The sequence below is a fragment of the Strix aluco genome, chromosome 2, assembly GCF_031877795.1.
Source record: "Strix aluco isolate bStrAlu1 chromosome 2, bStrAlu1.hap1, whole genome shotgun sequence".
Lineage (NCBI taxonomy): Eukaryota > Metazoa > Chordata > Aves > Strigiformes > Strigidae > Strix > Strix aluco.
This window is the reverse complement of record NC_133932.1, coordinates 136,997,932-137,021,357: the sequence shown is the minus strand read 5'-3', so window position 1 is coordinate 137,021,357 and position 23,426 is coordinate 136,997,932. Positions and strand designations below refer to the sequence as shown.

Genomic DNA, 23,426 nt, shown 5'->3' with positions numbered 1-23,426 from the left:
GACAAAGATATCTGGAAAGTACTGAGAAGTTAAAGTTCTCCAAACCCCTTTGAGAATGTCATTTTTAAATTGAAGACGGGAGAACACACTTCTTTCAGAGAAGTGGTATTAGGATATTTTTCCTGTCTTCTAAGTTGCCACCTATAACATAAAGTACTCAGTGAATTTGAACTTTGGATAGTGGTTTAATGCAGAATAAGATGCTTTAGTTTATGGACAAGTAACTTATGAGAAATATTGTTGGGGTTTTTTTTGAAATTGTGTTCTCTGACATGGGTCTGTGAAATGACAAGAAAATAGAACTATGAAGTTGAATAGTGTCTCTTACCTAAGATTCAGAGATACCACAGATCACCGTGGTAAGGGGAAAGCGTTTATTATATCTGCTCTGGAAACTATAACATGGGGTAGAGATACCTAAATTGGGGGTACATGAGGTAGCTGGGTACTAGACGAGAGCAGAACAAACCTCCGTGTGGTTTTTCCTACTTCTTGGCAGAACAAATTAGCCCAGCAAATCCAAAGCATGTGGATGTGCAGAGATCAGTGAGGGGAATGTCATCGTTCATTTTCTGGTTTGGGATTTTGAACATTCTCCCTGTCTGCAGTCACATTCCCATATTCTTTCAGTTAAGCTTATAAACCCATCTGACCTGGGAAAAATGTGCAAAACAGTAAGAGGATAAAACAGGGTGTTTATCCTCTGCACACTATTTAAAAATCTTTGTTTTTTCAACTTTTGATTGCATTTTCCAGTGAATGAGAAATGTGAAAATGAAAGGAAAAGGTAAAAAAAAAAAATGGGATTAAACACTCCAAAAGAGAAAAAAGGAAGAGCCATTTAGAAAAAGCTGAACTTTATGAAAAATTATCCTGAAGCTAGACAACAATTTTCATTTCAAAATTTCTGTGGAAAACTTTTAAAAAATGCCGGAAAGGATTGAAAACTATTAAGCTGTGGCTGCCGTTTGTGGCTAAGAGGGAGCTGTGACAAAGCTGTCGTCGCAGATCAGAGCACGTTTCATTGCATTATCCTGCAGGTTGTCTTTGAAGCAAGAGGATCTTGGTTTGCAGAAGAGGTGGCCAGCATTGCCCCGTGAACTCGTAGCAAGGCCCTTCATGGGATGCTGAGAACTTTGGTTAAAAATTGTTAAATGTGCCTCAGTTTTGCCAGGTGATGTAAAGATCAGTGGAGCTTTACCTGCCTTCGGATCCACTGAGCAGTGGCAACCCTCTTGGGACAGCAAAAAGGCCAAAATCAAGAGGAGTAAAAGCATTCTAGCGGCTTTGCCCATATTCCTTATGACTCTCAGCACTTGAAAAAGAGAAAGAAAGAGCGTTACGCTCCGTGCACGCCGGGCACAACAAAACACTGGTTGAAACAGCGGTTTGTCACGTGTGTTCAGATATTCGTTAGTGCCCGTGCTCAACCCCAAACGAGCGGTTGCTCGCTTGCGTGCTCCCTCCCTTCTGCTCTTGGGTTGGGTCTCCAAGGCACCTCCACCACTGCTACTTGGGAGCTATCAGCGTTCTTATCTTTTTGAGAAACAGCAAAAAGCCTTGAGGTACGCAGTGCAGAGGCTGAAGTGCTGCTCTGTAGGCCTGGAAACCAGGAGTCTTTGGGACTGTGTGGTAAGGAGTTGGAGGACATAATGAATGAGCAGGAAGGCTTCTGGTGGGGTTCCTGGATGAGGACATGCCGACGGAGAAATATCCAAGCATAGCACTGAAGGATAAAATGCCTGCTTCAGCTAACGACCGAGGCTGCGATGTGCAGTTAGTGTATGGATAAACAAGTATGAGAGTTTTTTCATAGGGAAAGTGTAAATGGGTTGACTCCTCCCAGCTCACCTAAGCAACCACTAAGAAGACCCTAACAGAAGCCTAAAACTTGGCATGGGACTTTCTCCATGGATTGAGAAGAGCAGAATGTTACTGCTCAGGTACCTTCCCCTCCACGCAGGCAGGTGAAATACCACAATGGGTTGTTATTTAAAAAGCAGCTTATTTGATGTATAAACTGTTACCTGCTCAAAAGAGTTGTCTTTCTGCAGTGCCAGTGGGCCCGTCACAGCCTGAGCAACGTGCCGTTTTGCCCGGTCAAATAAACAGCAGAAAGATCTAACAGTTCTTCGTCAGCAGCAGAACTAATGAGCAAAGAGGGTCAGGGAAGAGCTTGAAGGCTGTCAGGTGCTGATGGGTTTGTGCTGGGTGACTGTGTGGTATTTCTTAAATCAGCAAGTTACAACACCTAAGGTGTATGAAATCAGAAGTATACGTCTCAGAGGTACACGCCAGGATCATATTTATTTATGTCCTGTTTTCTCAGGACTAGAGCTCTGCTGGATATCTGTGTTAAGAGGAGAGGAAGATTCTCCTGAGAGGGTTTTGATGAGCTCAGAAGACACCCCTCGTAAACCATCTTAATGAACCGTGTGCTGTGTTTGGCCCCTGTGCTTAATGGGATCGATCTGCAGTTTGTGTGAGTGCCCTGAGAATGGTCTGATAGAGTCAGGCAAAGCAAGCGCAGCTGGAATGATAAAAAAGAAAGCGAGATAAGAGAAAAAGAAATAACCTGACAGGGCTAAATAGCAAGGGACAAAGAGATGCCTTGACAAAGCCTAAGGTGGTCTGAAAGTATAAATGGAGAACTGCTGAACTTGTTGAAGGAAAAATAAAGCTAAGACAGGCAGTGTGGTGTGCAGAAGTTCTCCCTCCACGCTCACTGTGCCAGGAAGGAGGTGGTCTGCCATCAACACTGCCTTCAAATCCTTCCAGCGTGCAGTCCAGGGGGGCCCCATCCAAAATCGCAGTGACAGTTTCTTTTATTGTCGCACACCTAAAAGAAAACACCTATTTTATGGCATGAAAAATAATGATGAGTTGGCCCTGCGTTTCTCTGAACAATGCGCTGCTAGCACAGCTTGTTGGCAAGCACAGCAGAGACGAGCTGGATGAAATCCATGTCCTAAGATCAATTTGTTACTCTGCTTTAGCTGCCGCTGTGGAAATGTTCAACGTGTTTTGTGCAAAGGTGATAGCCTGGTGCCCCTGGTCACAGGCTGTCGTGGGCTGTGCGGCTTGTACCGGTCGTTAGGTGTGTGCGAAGTGAGGGCAGTGGGAGTTCCCGACCCATCGCTGGGGTGATGGTCCTGTGGGAAGAGGTGCTACAAACACAGCGGGGAAGAGGTGACAGCATATAGAAGGTGAAAGATGGTTTTATTTGCCTTTCTCCAACTTAGTAGAGTGCTTTCCGCATTTCTCAAGCCATTTTTAATCTCAGAGCTGGAAAGTGTTTTTGCAGTCTTTGTTAATTGCGGAGCTACCCTGCACTTGTGAATGCTTTGATTATTTCTGTCTTGACAGCATATTTCACAAATATGTCCAAAATGAATCTGCCACCTTCATGTGATTCAAAAATTACTTTTTTTTTCCTGCAAGGTAGGCCCGTGACTCCCTTGGTTGCACATTTATTTGTCCTGTCTGGGCTGGATTACTCACCTCCTGCGTTCCTCCGTTCTCCCTCATGGTCCGTAACAGCCGAACCTCTGACGGGGTGCAGCAAGGGCTGACCGACAGCCCGAGCATCCTCACTGTGGACCAGGAGCAGAGGGAAGAGCTCCCCTGGGCCTCCCACCCTGGTTTTGGGTCTGCGGTCAGGCCGTGTCAGTGGCACGCACTGAGGTGATGCAGAAGCAAGCTCCCTAACCCTCTTTAGTTGCTCAATGGCTGATTTCCTATTTTTTTCCTATTATTTTTCCTATTATTTCTTATTAGCCTAGGCTAGGGTTATTATCTGATAGTATGGACCCATCGCTCTGCTCCCCCACATCTCAAATTTACACGCCTGTGTAGGTAGTGACAGTTTCCCACCCAAACATAGCGTCTCTGCTTTGAGTAACATTTTTCTCTCTTCTGGGGAGGCAGGGTTGAGTCTAGCTTTCTTCACTCACTTGTGCAGCCTAAACCATATAGAGCAATAATTATTAATTATTGTGTGTGTTTGTTTAGTTTGGAGAACTGCTTCCCAAGAAAAAAAGCCTGCATTTTTGGGGTTATAACCCTTCTCTCTGGAGAAAAGCAAAAAGACATGATTATTCCAACTACTTTGAGAACACTGTTGCCAAGAACATAACTTCTGATGGACTCAGCCACCTACAGCTGGTGACAGAGCAGAAGAAAACCAGACCTCAGACCCTTCCAATTACAGGTTGACAGCCTGCCAGTACCTTTTCTTACTGGTCCTTGGCAATATTACAGATAAAGGACCAATAATGGCAAATTTTCCCAATATTCTCCCTTAGTATCCACACTAACAACCAGACAGATCTGCTCATCTACAGAATCACAGAATTGTCTCGGTTGGAAAAGACCTTGAAGATCATCCAGTCCAACCATCAACCCAACATTAACAGTTCCCAACTCCACCAGATCCCTCAGCGCTAAGTTGACCCGACTCTTCAACCCCTCCAGGGATGGGGACTCCACCACCTCCCTGGGCAGCCCATTCCAACGCCCAACAACCCATTCTGTAAAGAAATGCTTCCTAATATCTAGTCTAAACCTTTCCGGGCACAACTTCAGGCCATTCCCTCTTGTTCTATCGCTTATTACTTGGTTCAAGAGACTCATCCCCAGCTCTCTGCACCCTCCTCTCAGGGAGTTGGAGAGGGCCAGGAGGTCTCCCCTCAGCCTCCTCTTCTCCACACTAAACCCCCCCAGTTCCCTCAGCCGCTCCCCATCACACCTGTGCTCCAGACCCTGCACCAGCTCCGTTGCCCTTCTCTGGACACGCTCGAGTCATTCAATGGCCTTTTTGGAGTGAGGGGCCCAAAACTGAACCCAGGAATCGAGGGGCGGCCTCACCAGTGCCGAGCACAGGGGTAAGATCCCTTCCCTGTCCCTGCTGGCCATGCTAGTGCTGATACAAGCCAGGATGCCATTGGCCTTCTTGGCCACCTGGGCACACTGCTGGCTCATTATCAATCAATCCCCCCCAGGTCCCTCTCTGACTGGCAGCTCTCCAGCCACTCCTCCCCAAGCCTGTAGCGCTGCTGGGGGTTGTTGTGGCCCAAGGGCAGCACCCGGCATTTGGCCTTAGTGAAACTCCCCCCGTTGGGCTCAGCCCATCGCTCCAGCCTGGCCAGGTCTCTCTGCAGAGCCTCCCTACCCTTGAGCAGATCATCACTCCCACCCAACTCCGTGTCATCTGCAAACTGACTGAGGGTGCACTCGATCCCCTCGTCTAGATCATCAATAAAGATGTTCAACAGGAGTGGCCCCAAAACCCAGCCCTGGGGGACACCACTCGTGACTGGCCGCCAACTGGATTTAACTCCGTTCACCACAACTCTTTGGGCCCGGCCATCCAGACAGTTTTTTACCCAGCAAAGCGTGCGCTCATCCAAGCCTCGAAGCCTTGGAAGTGAAGTAATAAAATCCACATGCAAAATAATTCTGCCAGTATTAATATTGGAAATGTAGCTTTTACGTAAGACTGAGTGCAGCCAATGTTGCACAAAATCTGCCATTTCCGTGGTATTTGTAAGGGAAGTGAAGTTACAGAACCGAGCATGCATTTTTTAGAAGATCTCTCCAACTCCACCTAGTTTAAGTTCAGTGGAACTGACAGACGCAATGAAGGATGAAGCGTTATGATGTGGAAGTTGGTTTTCACAATATTTGAGGGAACAAAGAATTAAAATGGTAAAAGCAACCAATGAACTGCTCTGAAGAGCTGTGGCTGGCCAGAGCAGAATCTGTGAGGACAATCGTGGGTGAAAATCAAAATAATCTCTGTGCTGCTGAACCAGGAATGATTCTGGGCTTCTAATACTGCTTTAGAGAGACAAATCTACACTTCATATGCTCTACTTTTCAAAGGATACTTAGATGTTTTCTACTTACCCCTCTGCCATTGCATTTTTTCTCCCTACAATCATTGTTGAGAAAAGCTGCGGTGACACCTGTCGTGTTCATACATATCTGCAGAAAATGGCAGAATTTTATTGGTGAAATGATGAAATGTCAGATACTAGGAAAGGGCACTGAGTGGTGAATAGGGATAAAAGTAGTGAGAAACAGCGGGCCAAGTCTTTTCAGTCATTCATTTAATTTCCTTCACGACATTTCGTTCTCCAAACAAGCACTAGGGGAGCATGAAATGATCTCGAGTTCAAGGTTCAAGACAAAGCAAAGGGAAGACCAAAGAAACCCATTAAGGGTTTTGAAATGCACAGAAATCAATTCTACCTCAGGAACTGAGTAATTAAGAGCTGAAAATAATTGAAGGTGGTGCCAGTATCAATAGGACGTACCATATGTGCCTGCTGTGTTCATACCCTTCCCTAGGTACCTGCTGGAGACTGGTGGAGGATTCTGGGCTGGATGGACTCTTGGCATGACCCTGCACAACCATCCTGATCTTTGTACATAAATAAAATGCTGTTTTCCCACATTCTCTCCAGCTCTTGGCAGTTTGTGGCTCAGGAACTCTGGTCTTGTCCTGTCCAGTCCACACCGTGAACAAGAACTTGGAACTACAGAAGATGTTTTGTTTGCCCAGTGAATAACTTGGAGCATCGTGTCTCCTAGACACAAACACGTGTCCTCTGTGCAGGAGAATGAAGGAGATCTATTTTCAACTTTTTACCTTGCAAATTTGTTATTTTTGGAATAATGTTTGCTTTTGGTGGTGAGAAACCCATGTCTCCTGAAAGGAGAACTCTACCAAAGCCAGCACTCAGCAGCTCCTTCCCTTTTGGTGGAACTCAGCACTTCTGGTTTTCTTAGGAATATTTTCCCTGCCATGTAATAGCAGGAAACTCATCCTTTAGTATGTCACCAGCTTGACAGGAATTTGGTCTTCTGTGTGGGTCAAAGGGAAGAAGTGAGTCCTATTCTTGGACCAACATTTCAAATTCTTTTGTATGTACAACAAATAAACTTTGACTTTGGTTAGTGCCTTCAAAAGAAAAAGCACAATCTGTTGCCTTTCCCTTCTAATGAAAAAACCCAGCAGCTATTGTGTTAGCCATTTAGTCTGAGGTAAAAAAAAACCCCACAAAACCAATGTTTGCTATTTTTCATCTGCTAAAGGAGGTTTTAAGGCACTATGGGGTTTATATTAGAGATCAAGAACATCTCCTTTAGGAACAAAATCCTTCCACTTAGTCTCTGTCCTGTACTATTTGTATATCCTCCCAGCTTTCTAAGGGCAACCTTGTTTCTACCGCACGATGTGCCATCTTTCATAGATCCCTCATCAGGAGTGTCTGGAGCCAGGTGAAAGTCGAGTCCCAGCAGAGCTGATCGTTCTCGGTAGTCTGAACCACGGTCTCACCGTCTTGCCTGACCGGTACTTTTTAAAATGTTAATGCACTGCACTCTTCCACACAGGACGTTCCTGGGAGAGACAAACACACTGCTGCAGCATTTGTCGAGATGTCTGAGGATGTGGTGAGCCATGGTGCTGGTCCACACCCTTTGGCGTATCTCTCCAGAAGCTGCAGCGACACTTTTGTTTCACTTTTTGACCCCCCCACTTTTCATGTGCTTTGCCCATTTTATATCTTGTATGAGAAACAGTGCTGTTTATGCCAGAAAGAATTGGGTGTAGTTATTCAGAAACTCATCTCTCTGCCCAGAATTGGCCACAGTGAAGCTCAGGTGCTGCTCAGTAGGAAAATAAGAAATAAATTCTGAATTTTCATCCTGGTGTCTCTAGTGACAGCAACGTCCCCCTCTTTGGTGAACTGTCAAAGTGCAAGCATGAAGAAAAGTTAGGTACTAGCAAGCACGTATTTTTGAGTGAATGTTAATATGCATAGGGATAGCAAATCTCCAAGGTCCTGGTAAACAATCTCCTTCCTTTTGGGTGATTGTCCATATCCACACTCAAATGTGGGTCATTCTCAGCCGGTCCTGCTCTCAAGATGGGACCGCAGAGGAGAGCTTGGAGACTGATGACTGCAAAGGTTGAGGGACTGCACGCCACAACAGTGTCCTATGTAGAGATGCCTTTCACTGACTGATGACTGCTGCAACGACATGGAAAGAATTAACGCTACAGGAGAAAATGGGGTAGAGAACATTATCAAACTGAAGCCGTTATCAGAGCCCTTGCCTGGTGATGGGATGACCCCTTACTGTGAGAAAGCTGGAAAGTATCATGCACTGAACTTCCGTTAATCCTGGGAGATAAGATTTAAGGCTGTTCTGGACAAAAAAAAGAAGAAAAATGTGTAAGTTCCTTAAAAAAGAAAACTGTCATCACTTAACTTTCGGGGTTGAAAGTAAAGTGCAAGGAGAACCCAGCCTAAAGAAACACTGCCTCAAATTCCTCCCGTTGCCACGTGCTTTTTTTCCCTATTTTGACTGTTAGACAGGTTCTCAGAATGCTCGTCCATCACTCCTTCATCTATAAAAACCACCCAGAAGAGCCTAGCAGAGCCTCCAAGTCATACAAAAAGCTGCGCTCCTTTTCCCAATACCGTTTTTGCTTTTGCCTCTCGTTGTGCCTAATCCCAACAAAAAAAAATCAAGTTGAAAACCCCTTAGAAACATGTATGCCTTGTACACAAATGCACGAGAGTGATGTCCCAGTCCTGCCTGGCTACTGGCAGGACTGCGACACCAGTAACCACCAGTAGCCAGCACTCACTCTTCCAGGCATTTAGTGTAGGACGTCCCGTTCGAGCCGCAGTTCCCACACCAGTCACCTTGAACATTTACTTGCCTGAAGCAGCTCAGCGGGGCGAGGTGGATGGCTGCAGAGCGAGAGAGCAAAAGGAGATGTTCACGGAAAGGCAGGGACCATCCAGATGATTTTTGTGCTTTTTTTCTGACATGAAGATCTAGTCAACCACAGCTTGCATTCGACCTGCCATGTTTTATGGGCATTTTTATTTTGTGTTCACCTATTCTTTTGGTTTTGGTCCTCTTTTGCACCAGACTAGTCAATGTGAGAATGAAGTGGCTAAATGAACAGATTTGCCACCAAGAGATCAACCAATGATCAGAATGGACCATGGTCATTTAAACAGAACAACATGGAGCATAAAATTGGATTAAAAGCCTAAAATCTTTCACCAAACCTATTTTTTCTTTAAGTCTATCTTGCTGTTAGAATCAGTACATCTTACATTTACTGTGAAACCAGAATCACCACCATTATATTCAGTATTAGCAACACTGATTCCTTTTAGATGTCAGAAACAGCTCGGAGATCTGGATTTCAGGAAGGCAGAACCATTTCCAACCCAGGGGATTCCCATTCTTTTCAGAACATCTTTGCATTCACCAAGTGTTGTATAAGAGCACCAGAGCACTGAGGGAGAAGATGGAGAGCCTGTGGTCAATGCAGGACTCCCATCCCTCCCATCAGGTGTTTTTTTAAGTTTTCAAGCATCCAAAATGCTCTCAAAGTAAAAACAGCTGCCAGATGTCCCAGCTGTCCTGCAGAGGTGGCTGGGATTGCTGTTGGCCACGCTGGCACCGTGTAGATGCTCGTGTGACAATTTCTCTGGTGTCCCAGGTTGAAATGATGACAAAAATATTCTGCCTTACCAAAATATTCTGCCTTATCAACATCCTTGCCTTTCCCAGCAATGCCTTACATGAGAAATGCTGCGTCTTCATGTGCAGGAGTTCCCAGAGACTCCAAACTTCTCATAAATGTGGTAGATCATAGAGGAACTGTTGTTTTACTTACAGAAGACTTTTGTATGTTCATAAAGAACCATCGAGCTCGGGTCATGATGGGTATTAGTGCTGTCACTAACGAGGGAGCGCGGAATAGATCCGCTCTGCCGCAGCTTCAGGACACGTGCGCTGGGGAAGTTTGGTTACTTCCTACGGAACTGAAATAATCTGAAGGAGGAAGTGGGCGGGTATTCAGAAAAATCACGTGCATGCTTCAGGTTTGAACTGGGGGAAATTAAATGCACTAATTATAGATTGCGGTTGCTTTCAAAGGTGTAAAAGTCATCTCAATGACTGTGTCCAGCACATCTTCGTTTCTGTTATGTTTACCCTGAAGTCCATGAAATAAACTCATTGGCTTCCTCCCTGCTTTAAAGGGAAGAGTGGCCTGTAGGCTATTTCCATAAAATATAATTATTTGAAATGATTTTTAAAAGATTTGGCAATACAATATGTAGAATTTGAAAAAAAGGCTTCAATAAATTTTGAGATATATTTTTTTACTATGCAGAAGGTTTCTTTCCCTCCAAATAAAGGAAAAGGCAACAGACAAAACAGAAACAAGGTGCTAGGTCTTAGAAAACAAGTAAGTGAAGTAAATGATTAAATGTCTTGCAGTTTGAGATCTAACTCCCATGTCCTAGCAAAAAGGTTTAATTGAAATAGTGAGTTGTAAACCATATAACAATGAATTATTATATCTAAATATTGAGTGGCTTGTATATATAAAAATGAGTAAAAACTAAAAATGAAATTAAAATAATTCAGTTACAGACAACTGTATCAAAACTGGAAATGAGCTGTATCGTCTGTGTGTGTACACGTGTGGAAAAATATAAAAGAGGGCAGTGAAATGGAAAAGTGAATTCTTACATCAATTTACATGACAAATATGTGCTGATTAGTACATGGACTGATTAAACCGTTACATTTTTTTTCCACGAGATATCACCAGGACAAAAGACTTATCAGCATATATATATAAAACTTAGAAGAAAGAGAAGAAAATATTCCTGCTTCCTGCTTATCTCCCCGGAGCAGGTACGTGATCTGAGTGATTAAAACGCAGGACTCGTACAGCAGTAACTGGATATGGTCGTAATTAATGTGACTGACAGCATCCCTGTGACACCACACAGCAAAAACCTGCAGCATCCGGGCCAGGCTGCGGCTGGTCGTCACCTGGCCCGTCCTGGTCCGCATCTCCATCGCGCTGATGACGATCTGCAGCTTCATGGGCTTGTAGACCTGGAAGAGAGCAAGAGTTTGCATCACCCCCCACAGACCGTGGGGCCTGCAGTGACCCCGGGCACTGCGCTCGTCTCCGCGTTGCTCGTGCAAGAACAAATTCCTTGCTCAAGTGGGAAGAGCTGAGCGTGCTGTTTATTTCTGTGAATTGTATTAATTTAATGGAGCTTTCTGTGTAGCTGGTTTTCGAGTGCCTCACGGGTGATGCGCTGGCACCTTGTCGGTGAATTCACACAGAAGCTGCAGAAGATGAAAACTGTTTTGGAGGACTCAAGAAGGAGGTGAAGGAGGGAGACCGTAATGAGCTACCAGAAAGCATTTAATGACAATAATGCATATTCCCAATCAAGTATTTTAAAGGGTTGATTTAAAAATTATCTTTAAACTGACTTCACTCCTATTTGAAGCAATTTTTTAACAGTTGAAGTGGGTTTTATACCGTTGAGGAACACATCGATTCCTAGTAGAGAAGCTGCAGCCAGGCACAGATTGTTCATCCGTTTCCCAGGGTAGCGGGTTAGACAGCCAGCCAGCGGAGCAAAGGATGATTGTAATTACCACGTCGTTAAAACTTGCCGTGTTCAGGAGGTTGCTTATGGAAATGAACAGATGTAGCATCCGTGTCTCGCTGGAGTTGTTAACTTTAAACTGAAAGGGGAGAAGGTCTATGTTACAATGCTGAACGCCGAGGATTGCCTCTGCTGTAACGCAACGGCCGCAGCATGGCAGTAATCACAGAATCACAGAATCCTTCAGGTTGGAAAAGCCCCTCGGGATCATCGAGTCCAACCCTCAGCCCGACTCTACAAAGTTCTCCCCTACCCCACATCCCCCCACAGCTCATCCAAACGGCCCTTAAACACACCCAGGGATGGGGACTCCACCCCCTCCCTGGGCAGCCTATTCCACTCTCTGACCACTCTTGCTGGGAAACATTTGTTCCTCATGCCCAGTCTGAACCTCCCCTGTTGCAGTTTAAAGCCGTTCCCTCTTGTTCTGTCACTAATTCCCTGGGAGAAGAGACCAGCACCAACCTCTCTACAACGTCCTTTCAGGGAGCTGTAGAGAGTGATGAGGTCTCCCCTCACCTTCTCCTCCTCACACTGAACAGTCCCAGCTCCTTCAATCTCTCCTCACAGGATTTATTCTCCAGGCCCTCCCCAGCTCCGTTGCCCTCCTCTGCACTCGCTCCAGCACCTTGAGATCTCTCTCTGATAATTTTTGATCCTCACCAGCTCTTTGTGATCAGAGCCAGCTCCAAGTATCTGGTGGGCACAGGCAGGATCTGGAGACCAGGAACCTCCTGGAAATGCCACTGTGGTTACTGAGATATGTTCAAGAGCTTTAAAGCTTACACTGCATTGCAAAAAAGCAAAGTGGTGTTACTGAAACTAATCCAGAATTTCCCTTAAGTACAAGAACACAGAGCACTTATGCATTAGGGAAGATTTAATGAGCGTAATGAGTAATCAGGGCGAGAGCAGAGAGATTCAGAGACAGAACACAGCTGTAGGTGGGGTTTTCTTGGTAGCAGGGGGATTACCTGGCATTACTCATGTTGAATCACGAGCTGCAGACTTCTGCACGTGCTCAGACCATTTTTTTAATCATTAAATTTGGCACCACAAAAGCTGTGTCAAAGGGAGAATTGGGTGGGGTCAGCATGAGCTGCCTGCATCAAGCAGCTCGGTGCAAGAAACCAGGAGGCTTAAAGAGATAATTGCAGATAAAAACTGGTCCTGAACTGAAATTCTTCAAGCCATACGAGAGCTGCTACAATCAACTCTTAGTTTTGCTTCATTTTACCCAGCACACCTGCGTTCTACAGCAAATGGGAGCGTGTCCACTGATCGACCCAGCCAGTGAGAGGCCCCACGTACTGCACCTGTGATCCAGCAGCCTCTGGAAATAAGGTTTTTAGTGTTTTTTGCTTGTGCCCTTTGCACGTTCATGCATGGGCAGCTCTGTAGTTAAAAGAAAATCTGCCGTAGGTGTGATGCCCTCAGTCCTGGACTGGGTAGAGCTCATTGACTTCTACATTTTGTACATCCAGCACATTAATTGCTGGTAGAGATTGGTTAATGGGTCACCTGGGGGGTTGTTCTTCTCCTCTGAGCACGTTATTGTTCAGCGACAGCATCGTCCCATCTCTGACAGGGTGAGCGCTCAGTGAGACTGTGAGGGCGTTCAAGATCTGCAGATTTGGTCAAGTAACGAGGAGAAAAAGAAGTTGACCCTACAAAGGTTGGAATGGGCTGCCCAGGGCAGGGGGGGAGTCCCCATCCCTGGAGGGGTTGAAGAGTCGGGCTGACCCAGCGCTGAGGGATCTGGTGGAGTTGGGAACGGTCAGGGTGAGGTTCATGGTTGGACTGGAGGATCTTCAAGGGCTTTTCCAACCGAGATCATTCTGGGATTCTGTGAAAGCCTGAGTGGTAGCCTTGGCGCTGGCTGAGATAGGAATGTGGAAGACATTTTAGCATTTCTCTCGAGTAGTTCCCAGGCGTTTTGGTGGTAGAAGAGAGGAGGAGTTGCTCTCTCAGAAAGACAACTTTCTAAATGGTTTGGCTGTTGCAGAAATACGCATGGCTAAAAGGATGCTATTGCTTAAGTCATTTTAAGCATGGGGACTCATCTCTCTTCTCTGTTGAACAAATACCACTTTATTATTATTATTATTATAAATTATCCTTTTTCCCTGGCAGGTTCTCAGCAAATTCAGTGAAATTGTAGCAATTTATAAAACTATATTTCCACCACGGGAGCTTATAAGTAATTCGTCCATCTAAATGCTTCATATTATTATCAGGAGGCAGCATCTCTGAATGTCACTCTTTATTTCTTTCACCGAATGCAATCACAGTACGCTGGCATAGGCCAGGCTGTCGCTATAAATAATCCACACTCGTAGGTACAAAAATAACACTTTATCTCAGCTCTTTTGAAAGCAGGAACAGCGATGACAGACGTCCTCACAAGCTCTAAAAGCATTCGCAAATCAAAGCAAATAAACTATTTTTCTAACCAAGGTGTTTCTGAAAACAACCGCATCAGTAATATCCAATATCAAATGATGAAAGAACAATCTAATTTCTTTTGAAAACATGGAAACTATGTTTATGAACAGAAAAGAACCCGCAGATGTGTGCATTTTGACATCACTAAAGCTTTTTTTGAGTGTAATTTAAACAAAATGGGCAGTAGATTTTCTTACTGTAAGGTGAACACCGACTAAAGACACAGAGAGAGCAGTTGTTGATCTTTCTTGCCAAGATATAAAGATGCATTAAATAAGGTCCCAAAGGAGTCAGAGCCAGAACAGAAACTGTTCAACATCTATCCCAGAGCCTGTGGCTAACGCAGCGTGCTGGCAGATTTGTGGACAACTCCATCAGAGAAGCACGATGAACAGACTTGAAAATATTCTGCTGCTCAAAAAGAGTGAAAAAGAAAAGAAGAGCAAACAAATGGGGTGTAGGAGTAGGAGTCATGTCAGTAAGACAGGTGATGTAACCTTTCCCCTTACCCAGTGCTCACAAGACCTCAACACTGCTGGGAGAGAGACACCCAGCCATGGCCCCAAAGAATTTCCCAAAGGGAAAGGTGGCACAGACAGAGCACTGGAAGATGCTCAGAGATTTCTCTAGAAAAGGGGAATTGCATCCTCAGAGTATCTATTTCTGACACACTAATAAGGAAGATTCAAGCCTTGCAGGAGGATGCCCAGAGGCGTTGTGCAGTCTCCATCCTTGGAGGTCTTCAAGATCCAACTGCGTAAAGGCCTGAGCAACCTGGTTTGACCTCAGAGCTGATCCTGGCATGGAGGAGGAGGCTGAACCTGAGACCTCCCGAGGTCCCTTCCAACCTGCATCATCCTATGGGATGGAGCTCAAGCCTGATGTCAGTGGGGCTGGTGGCACCCACAGCCCGGGAACACATCCCACCCCCCAAGCCGTGTCCTTCCCAGGCTCTTTGGTGGGGCAGCCCTACAAGAAGAGGGTCGGGAGGGAAGAGCTCTGGATGCAGAGCCCTGGTCCACGAGTCTACAATTCCTTTTCTGGAGTCAGGCAGTAAAATACTGGTTTGTCAATAGATTTTCTACAACAGAAAGTCTGTAATAGTTGAAATCATTGCTTCTATAGCTTCTGATCATGGCTTATTTAGAAACGTTATCTAACTGTCTTTGAAAATAATTAATCATTTCAGATTTGTTTATTGAAACCTTCAGCAGCTTTTACCTCTGGAGCTGACATGTCAACTCCTCTCTTTATTGCTGTCTTAAAAAGATTTTTGTTTGCTGCTTCCACTTTCATTTCCACCACCATTTTTAAGACCTGAGTATTTTTTTCAGGGTTTGTGAGATGAACTGGCAAGCGGGAAGGGATCTCAAGAGAGAAGCAAACCCAGGGCAGGATGATCTGCACCTGACAAAGTGCTACCTAACGCTCTTCCAGAAACTAAATGGGGTCTTCATTTCACAGTGTGATGCTTAGGCATGGCTGTGGGTGTGGTTTCCATGCCATGTGATGGTGCATCGCCACTCTACAGAAATCCTGTTTGCTTCCAGACCTACGGGTGCTTTACAGTGCAAAACCCCTGTCCTGCTTTTATGAATGCAAGTTTTCCCTATGATCAGATCACTCCCAGAATTCAACATAACCGGTATGTATACACACGAACGTACAACATCGAGAGGAGCAGATGGGGAATCCTTACTTTGATAAGAAGGATTTTACAACTCCCATTTGCAAATTCTCCGTCGTTGGGCAGATGGTCCTTGTGCTCCTCGGGCACTTGGCACAGTCGGTGTGAGCCGCCTTCCAACGCCCTTCGGTAAATGAGGTGTTGAAACATCGAGGAGTTCTCCACAGGCTCGATTTCATACCCCAGATCTCCAATTTGCAAAACTCCACTGCGAATTTTCAAACAGAGAAGTCAGTAAGAGGCGTGAGCTAAATGACTTTTTAAATTATTGAGTAAATACAAAAATAAACAAGGTGCAGGGTGCTCATCATAATGTGGCTGGAGATGTGGGGCAGCCCTGCACATCTTGCCAACAGGCAGAAGCTCCAGGAGCTCTGGGGTTCAGCACTATTGGGATCAGCCTGTATTTTATGGTTTTGGGTTTTTTTGAAAGGGGGTATATGGAAAGATTTAGCTCTTTAATGCCACTGCTCCTGTGGACAGGGGTCTTGTGGGAAGATACAAGGAACTCACCTAAAAGATCCTATTGGGAAAGAAGTGTTATGCCCAAGGTTTAGAATACATAAGACAGCCTTGAGCGAGCAATTATGCAGCTTTGGGAAAAATTAAAGATGCTCCAGATGAGTGTTATATATTAAATGAAAGCGAGAAGGCAATAAAAACTCTGTGCTGTGGCCATTCCAAGGAGCATCTGTCTTTAAGATCTGTTTATCCCCACGTAGACACTGCATCTGCTAATAGGTTTGCATCCTAAAAAAACTCAATTTAGAGAACTTTTGGGGTGCTTGTTTGAGAAAGAAGGTGCAGGTAGGCCTACCAAATCTCAGTCTCATGCCTGGTCTTATAAGAGAGGCTCAGTGGGTCTTAGTTTTGCCAGAGTTTGAGTTATTTAGTCCTAAAATGTTCATAATTACTGGTTTGTGTATCACAATAGGAAAACACTGAGCTGGAAACCTGGAAGACTTTGCTAAGACAGTTGTGCTAGTGCATTTATCAAGGTCTTTAATGGGAAAAAAAAAAGTTGATTTCCCACCCTGTGAGTCCCCTGCATCCAGGCTGAGAAGGAAGTTCAGACTTTCTGTGGGAGTTTGACGCCAGTGCAGTGTGTGCAGCTGGATGCTGTAAATCGTGGATGGCTGCGGGGAAGGTTGGACATGAGCCAGCAGTGTGCCCAGGTGGCCAAGAAAGCCAACGGCATCCTGGCTTGTATCAGCAATAGTGTGACCAGCAGAAGCAGGGAGGTGACAGTCCCCCTGTGCTCTGCACTGGTGAGGCCACACCTGGAGGGTTGTGTCCAGTTTTGGGCACCTCAATCCGAGAGAGATCTCGAGGGGCTGGAGCGAGTGCAGAGGAGGGCAACGAGCTGGGGAAGGGCCTGGAGAATAAATCCTGTGAGGAGAGATTGAAGGAGCTGGGGCTGTTCAGTGTGAGGAGGAGAAGGTGAGGGGAGACCTCATCACTCTCTACAGCTCCCTGAAAGGACGTTGTAGAGAGGTTGGTGCTGGTCTCTTCTCCCAGGGAATTAGTGACAGAACAAGAGGGAACGGCTTTAAACTGCAACAGGGGAGGTTCAGACTGGGCATGAGGAACAAATGTTTCCCAGCAAGAGTGGTCAGAGAGTGGAATAGGCTGCCCAGGGAGGGGGTGGAGTCCCCATCCCTGGGTGTGTTTAAGGGCCGTTTGGATGAGCTGTGGGGGGATGTGGGGTAGGGGAGAACTTTGTAGAGTCGGGCTGAGGGTTGGACTCGATGATCCCGAGGGGCTTTTCCAACCTGAAGGATTCTGTGATTCTGTGAAAGCCAGTGAAAATAATATGAAATATAATTAAACATTTTCAAAGTTAGGACAATCTCTTTTTAAAAAAAGCAGCTCCTGCTCCCCAGGATTGGTATTTCTGCAGAAGATCAAAGGTTTGGGTTTGGTAACGTTGCAGAGGGATAATGTAGGAAGAGGACTGCTGAGCTGTGCATGGTTCATTTACATATCCTCTTCATGTTCAGCGGAGAGGTTACTCTGGCATTCCTTTCCCTGTGACTAATATTATAAAGTAACTAAGTTCTACAGGGAGGACTTCAAGAGGGATGTTGGTGATGGTTATGGGTGACCACCAGTTTAATGCAGCGTTTTGGAAGATTCTGAGTTGCCGGAGATTCTTATGCCCCTACACATTTGCTTTCTGTCTCATGTTCAGAGCTTGCACTATCAGAAATAAATATATCCCAGACATGGAGTGCACCTGAAGAGGAAAGTTTCTCAAGAAATGCTTGTTTAGTTTACTGTCTTTCAAAGTAATTCTTTGAATTGTCTTGGCATGTCCAACCTGCTACCTGCTTACTGGCTGCCATTGTGTGGCCAAAAATTACATTAAAACCTGTTTTCTTGTGAAATATCTGCCCTTAACATCTACACTGGAGACGCTGTAAAATCTGTAGTGCTAAAAAAAAATCACAGCTGTGTTTGAAGATTTGAATTTTAGTAGCAAGACGCAGCAGAAAGCATCACACGCAGAAGTGAGGGTACCTGCTTTAAAAAGGGAGATAAATCCCCATCCCAGTTCATTTGACACTGACCCCCCTGTTCTCCCCTGGGAAGAGCCCTACCTGATCCCAAAGCATGTGCTGAGGGACACAGCGGATCCCGTGGAACCCTCCACAAACCCCTCGTAGTAGCAGTTGTCCTGCAAGGTGCAAACGTACTTTCAGGAAAAGCTCCCACGCTCAGGTCAAAAAACCCCTCTGCATCAGTAAAGGGACACATAAAACCTCCCCAAATCCATCCTTTACCACTTCAGAAGTGGTATTTCACGTGCAAAAAAAGGGAAGGCATAGAAGATAAGCAGGGAAAAAGCGTGAGCCTGAGAGCTCGTTGCTGGATCATGATGAATTTTCAGAGGGGTGTTTTGTGATTTCTCGATTTTTCTTTTCATTGAGTAAAATGATTTTAAAAACTTTAAAAATATGAAGAGGAAATCAAGTGCGCTGATCAATCTGAAATTGTTTTTCCAGTTTTTATCAGTCTCTGTACAATTTCCTTCCTTTTTTTTTAAACAAATGGCGTCAAAATAACAGATTTTTTTAGAACCAAAAAGCCATCCCGTGCTTAGATCCACTGGTAAGTTTGAAGGAGCCTGCGGGGAGGAGGAGGGTCATTTAGTTCTGGCTGTCAATGCATCCTTGACAGACGTCTAAACTTACCTGAATATACGGAAACTCGGTTATCAGCTCTCCCTCCAGACTGTACGTGAAAACCGGGATGTCCTTGGCTATCAAATTTCTGAAAAGCAAAGCAGAAATCCTTGGCACGGGCCCATTAATTCCCCGAGATGGCCCTGTGCAAAAAAAATAACAGAGGAAGGAAAACTGGGGAAGAGCCTTACTTTGAGGCTGCGTTGGATGGACGACATGGTGGTTTCCTTCTGCCGTTATTAAATAGGACGCGTCCCCCTGCAACGGCCGAGACACTGATTAAATTCAGAAATTAATCCAACCGTGGAAACACTATTTACAGACTGATTTTGGCTGAGAAGCTGGAGCCGTCTTGCTGCCCTGTTCTGCCTTCGGCACCCACCCACAGCCCCCGCAGAGGCCATGGTCTAGACCCGTGGTTGAAAAAGTTTCCCCAAAAGCAAATGACCTCTGTGAAGGCCCCATCCTTCGCCTCCAGCCGCCTGGGTATTGTAACTTCAGAGTAGGTGATTCCTGATGCTCCAGTAAAACCTGAAAGAGATTCTGCATTTAGGGAAAAAAGGGCATTAATCACACCAGGCAATGAGGGATTTCCCACCCCTGCAGTGCCAAAGAAGGATTTTAAGTGAAAGTTTGAAAAATTTGGTGTCTTTAAATTTTGCGAGTCCATCTGTCTTCAATGAGAAGTATAAAGGAGGTGGTTGAGCAGCTCTTCGCTGTTACTGCTGGCTTCTAATGAAACTTAGGATGCAAGAAACTCCAGAGAATATTTTTGAAAAAGGGGAAAAATGACATGACTTCTGTAATTACAGGATGCTGAGCCCACATGCATCCCCCTGCTCGCGTCCCAGCCCATGGTCCCCAGCTCGTGTCCCTCCATGCTTGTCCCCATCCTGCATCCCCTGCCCATGTCTCCGAGCCTGCATGTCCCCCCATCTCTGCCCTTGCATCCCCCCCCCCCCAGAACCCCCCCCAGTACCCCAGGCTGCATCCCCCAGCCCGTGTCCCCCCTCTGCCTTCCCCCAAACAAGGTCCCAAGCCAACATCCCCCGCCCGTGTTCCCAGCCTGCACCCCCCATCCCACCTCCCTTCTCCTGTTGTCCCCCACGTCCCTCCTCACATGTCCCCATGCCCGCATCCCCCAGCCTGTCCCCCGCCCACATCCCCTTGTGCATTCCCCCCAGCCCCATGCCTCCCACATCCCCCTGCCCGCTTCTCATCCCACCTCCCTCCACCCACATCCCCCCCTGTTCCTCCACCCTGCCCTTTGGGGTACCCCCACCCCGCTCCATCCCCTCTGTCTCCCTCTCAAGCCATTCCGGGCTACCTCACCTATTCTCCAACTACCACCCATCCTTTCCCATCTCATCTAATCCCATCCCCATCCCATCCCATTCCATCCCTTCTCCAACTGCCCCCAACCTGGGCCTGTTCCAACACCTCCCAGCACCCCGGTCCCACTTCCAACTGCCACCATCCCTCCTCCACCTGCCATCTCTCCCCTCCCCTCCCCTCCCCTCCCCTCCCCTCCCCTCTCCTCTCCTCTCCTCTCCTCTCCTCTCCTCTCCTCTCCTCTCCTCTCCTCTCCTCTCCTCTCCTCTCCTCTCCTCTCCTCTCCTCTCCTCTCCTCTCCTCTCCTCTCCTCTCCTCTCCTCTCCTCTCCTCTCCTCTCCTCTCCTCTCCTCTCCTCTCCTCTCCTCTCCTCTCCTCTCCTCTCCTCTCCTCTCCTCTCCTCTCCTCTCCTCTCCTCTCCTCCCCTCCCCTCCCCTCTCCTCTCCTCTCCTCCCCTCTCCTCCCCTCTCCTCTCCTCTCCTCTCCTCTCCTCCCCTCTCCTCTCCTCTCCTCTCCTCTCCTCTCCTCTCCTCTCCTCTCCTCTCCTCTCCTCTCCTCTCCTCTCCTCTCCTCTCCTCTCCTCTCCTCTCCTCTCCTCTCCTCTCCTCTCCTCTCCTCTCCTCTCCTCTCCTCTCCTCTCCTCTCCTCTCCTCTCCTCTCCTCTCCTCTCCTCTCCTCTCCTCTCCTCTCCTCTCCTCTCCTCTCCTCTCCTCTCCTCTCCTCTCCTCTCCTCTCCTCTCCTCTCCTCTCCTCTCCTCTCCTCTCTCCACCTGGGTCCTCTCTGTGCTCTCACGGGCATCCAGCCTCACCCTGCCCGCCCAGCCTGTGCCTTTCCCAGCAGCACACAACTGAATTCCAGAAATCAGGGGTCTGTTAATGCTGAAATCATCATTCTTCCCATCAGAGCATTTAAAGGGAAAATGCTGCGTCACACATACTTGCCGTCTCTCCTTCCCCCCGGGGGCATGGCGCTGGGCAAGGGGGTGATGGCCAGGCTCATGGCACGAGGCCCTTCTCCTGGACGTGCCACCCAGGTGAGGTGGGGCTTCCCCTGGGATGAAGGCTCCCAGCTACCTGGGTCGCCTGTGACTCCTCGGCTAAGGGCTGGCAGGCCCTTAAAGAAATGCTGCTGAGGGCATGGATGCGAAGCAGAGGCAACGTGCTGAAATGCAGAAGGAAGACAAAAACCGCATGGAGAGATCAGCCCTTTGGGAGCCCTTCAGTGATCCCCAGCAGAGCAGACAAAGCACGATGAACACAGCGTAGGGCTGCAGGAGCAAAATTGGAGCAACACACGAAGGGTCAGAGCCAGCCCGGGCTGGAGGAAAGCTGCTGTGGGTGTGTTTGTGGCAGGAGAAACTCCAAATTATCTGTTTTGAGGTGGATGAGGAGAAAAAAATCAGTGGGTGCAGTTTCTGAGGATTCAGGTCACTGTGTGGGATAATGATGCTTTTCCTCTGTTTGCTTCCCAGTGTTCATGATTATTCTGCTCCATTTCGGAGGCAGCTGATGGTGCTGAGTTGCTGTTTTCAGAGACTTACCACGGTTGTCCTTGTGCCCTTTCCTGAGTGGTAACACCTAATTTCCAACTCGTTAGTTCATGTCCTTGGTTTGTCTTTCTGCACATGCACTACCCTTTGTTCATCAGCCCCAACACGCGACTGCGCCATCACCCAGCGATTCAGGGTCGCGGCGTTTCTCCACGGCTCTTCCCAAATCACATTTACCTCCCTTCAGAATTTGTATCATGGGAAACTTTGCCACTTCTCTGCTTATTTGCCACTTCTCTGCTTACTCCTTTACTCTCTCTTGCAAAAGCATGGCAAACTACGTGGGACTCAAACCAGTTCCTGGCTGTCTCCCCTTTATTTTCTACCATTGTGAACATAATTTCTATTAACCAGGTATTTATTTACAGGAGACATTTTCTTTTAACCCATGATAGCTTTGTTCCTTTTTTTTTTGAATTTTTTGGGAGCGTAAGAGACAGAAAGCAATGACATAAAGGAGGAGGAACCATGGTCAGAGACTGCTGGAGGGGATGAAGTAATGTTGACAGGCTTATGTAGGTCTTTGAAATAGAAATGCTGGCTAAATTGTAAAACAACAGCTTAAATTAAGGAAAACAGAGATGTCAGGGGAAGAATCAAAAGAAACAGCTGATGTGAGAAGCTGTAGCAGCAGTGATTTCCCAGGACGAGAACACGCTGGTGAGGGTAGCCAGGAGGTATGAATTAAGTTAGATCTCATCCACCAGAGAAAAGGTGACAAATTGGGTACAATAATAACGCAGCTTTAAGAAAAAGTCTTTGCCCCAAGGCACTGAGCTCACACTAAGGTTCCCAGGTGGGGGCAGAAACCCCCAAGTTCCCTACAAGATAAAACCTTGCGCAAAGGGCTGTTCATCTCTGAGTGTTTCTTAACATCTTAAAGGTAGAAAATAGTCAGCAAAATAGGAAAATCCTCTGGGGATGTGCTGCTCTTGCCTTGCTCCAGCCCATCAGCGGAGCTGCCGCTGCCAGTGAGAGGCGGGAAGGTCCCGTTCCCGTGTTGCTGATGACACTAGAAAAATGGTGACATTTTCTTGTTGCTTTGCTCCATCCCTCCTGCTGCCTGGGTGTGCAGGGGACAAGGCTGGCTGAGCCCTGGCTGTCCCAGCCCAGTGCACTGCAGGGGCTGGAGAGGGCTGGGAGGAGGGAAGGAGGCCTGAGAGGCGGTGGGGAACTGGTGAGGATGGGAAAACTGGGTGCCCAGCCTCAGTTGGGTAAGAACCGCCGTAGATTCCCATTCAAACAAGCAGCAGATTGATGGGGACCTTTCCTGGCTGCCCTCTGCGCTGCAGCAGTTTCCACTTTGTCCGAATGACCCACAGGCAGAAAATCCAATAGTTTGTGTGACAAAGGTTTCAACCTTTCCCTAGATTTTGTTTTAAATTCACCTTCATCCTCCTTCCTTAGCAATGAAGTTGATAAATGTTAGCGAGTATAATTTACGTATAAGTCAGGCAGCTACTCCTAAAACCATAAATGATACTGTGAATAAGAAACATGCTTCATCAGAGACAGTGTCCTTGCATTTCCCCCTCTCCAGCCTATGACCAAAGGGAATATTGCATTTTAATTCATAAAGCAGATTACAATGCCAAACCAGCACATCTATCAAGCAGAGGAGTAACACCACCGACATATTTTAAACACACCCAAGCACAAAGTACCCCAGAGACTTAACAGATTCAGGTTTGACTGGAAAACCCCACTT

General features: G+C 46.6%; 1 protein-coding gene across 1 annotated transcript; it reads right to left on the bottom strand.

Annotated features, from left to right (window-relative positions):
- Positions 1-797: 797 nt before the first annotated feature.
- Positions 798-22,047, bottom strand: LOC141920073 (disintegrin and metalloproteinase domain-containing protein 9-like). Its single transcript, XM_074816755.1, is given in 22 exon segments — positions 798-1,127; positions 1,202-1,315; positions 2,727-2,787; positions 2,789-2,839; positions 5,908-5,985; positions 7,222-7,298; positions 7,301-7,364; positions 7,366-7,405; positions 8,663-8,768; positions 10,668-10,950; positions 11,527-11,598; positions 11,981-11,988; positions 12,187-12,253; positions 15,664-15,859; positions 18,252-18,328; positions 18,846-18,924; positions 19,012-19,094; positions 19,285-19,379; positions 20,978-21,038; positions 21,040-21,091; positions 21,357-21,538; positions 21,964-22,047. Coding segments are annotated over 22 exon segments (2,028 nt in total). The 3' UTR covers positions 798-1,029.
- Between the last annotated feature and the right edge of the window lie 1,379 nt (positions 22,048-23,426).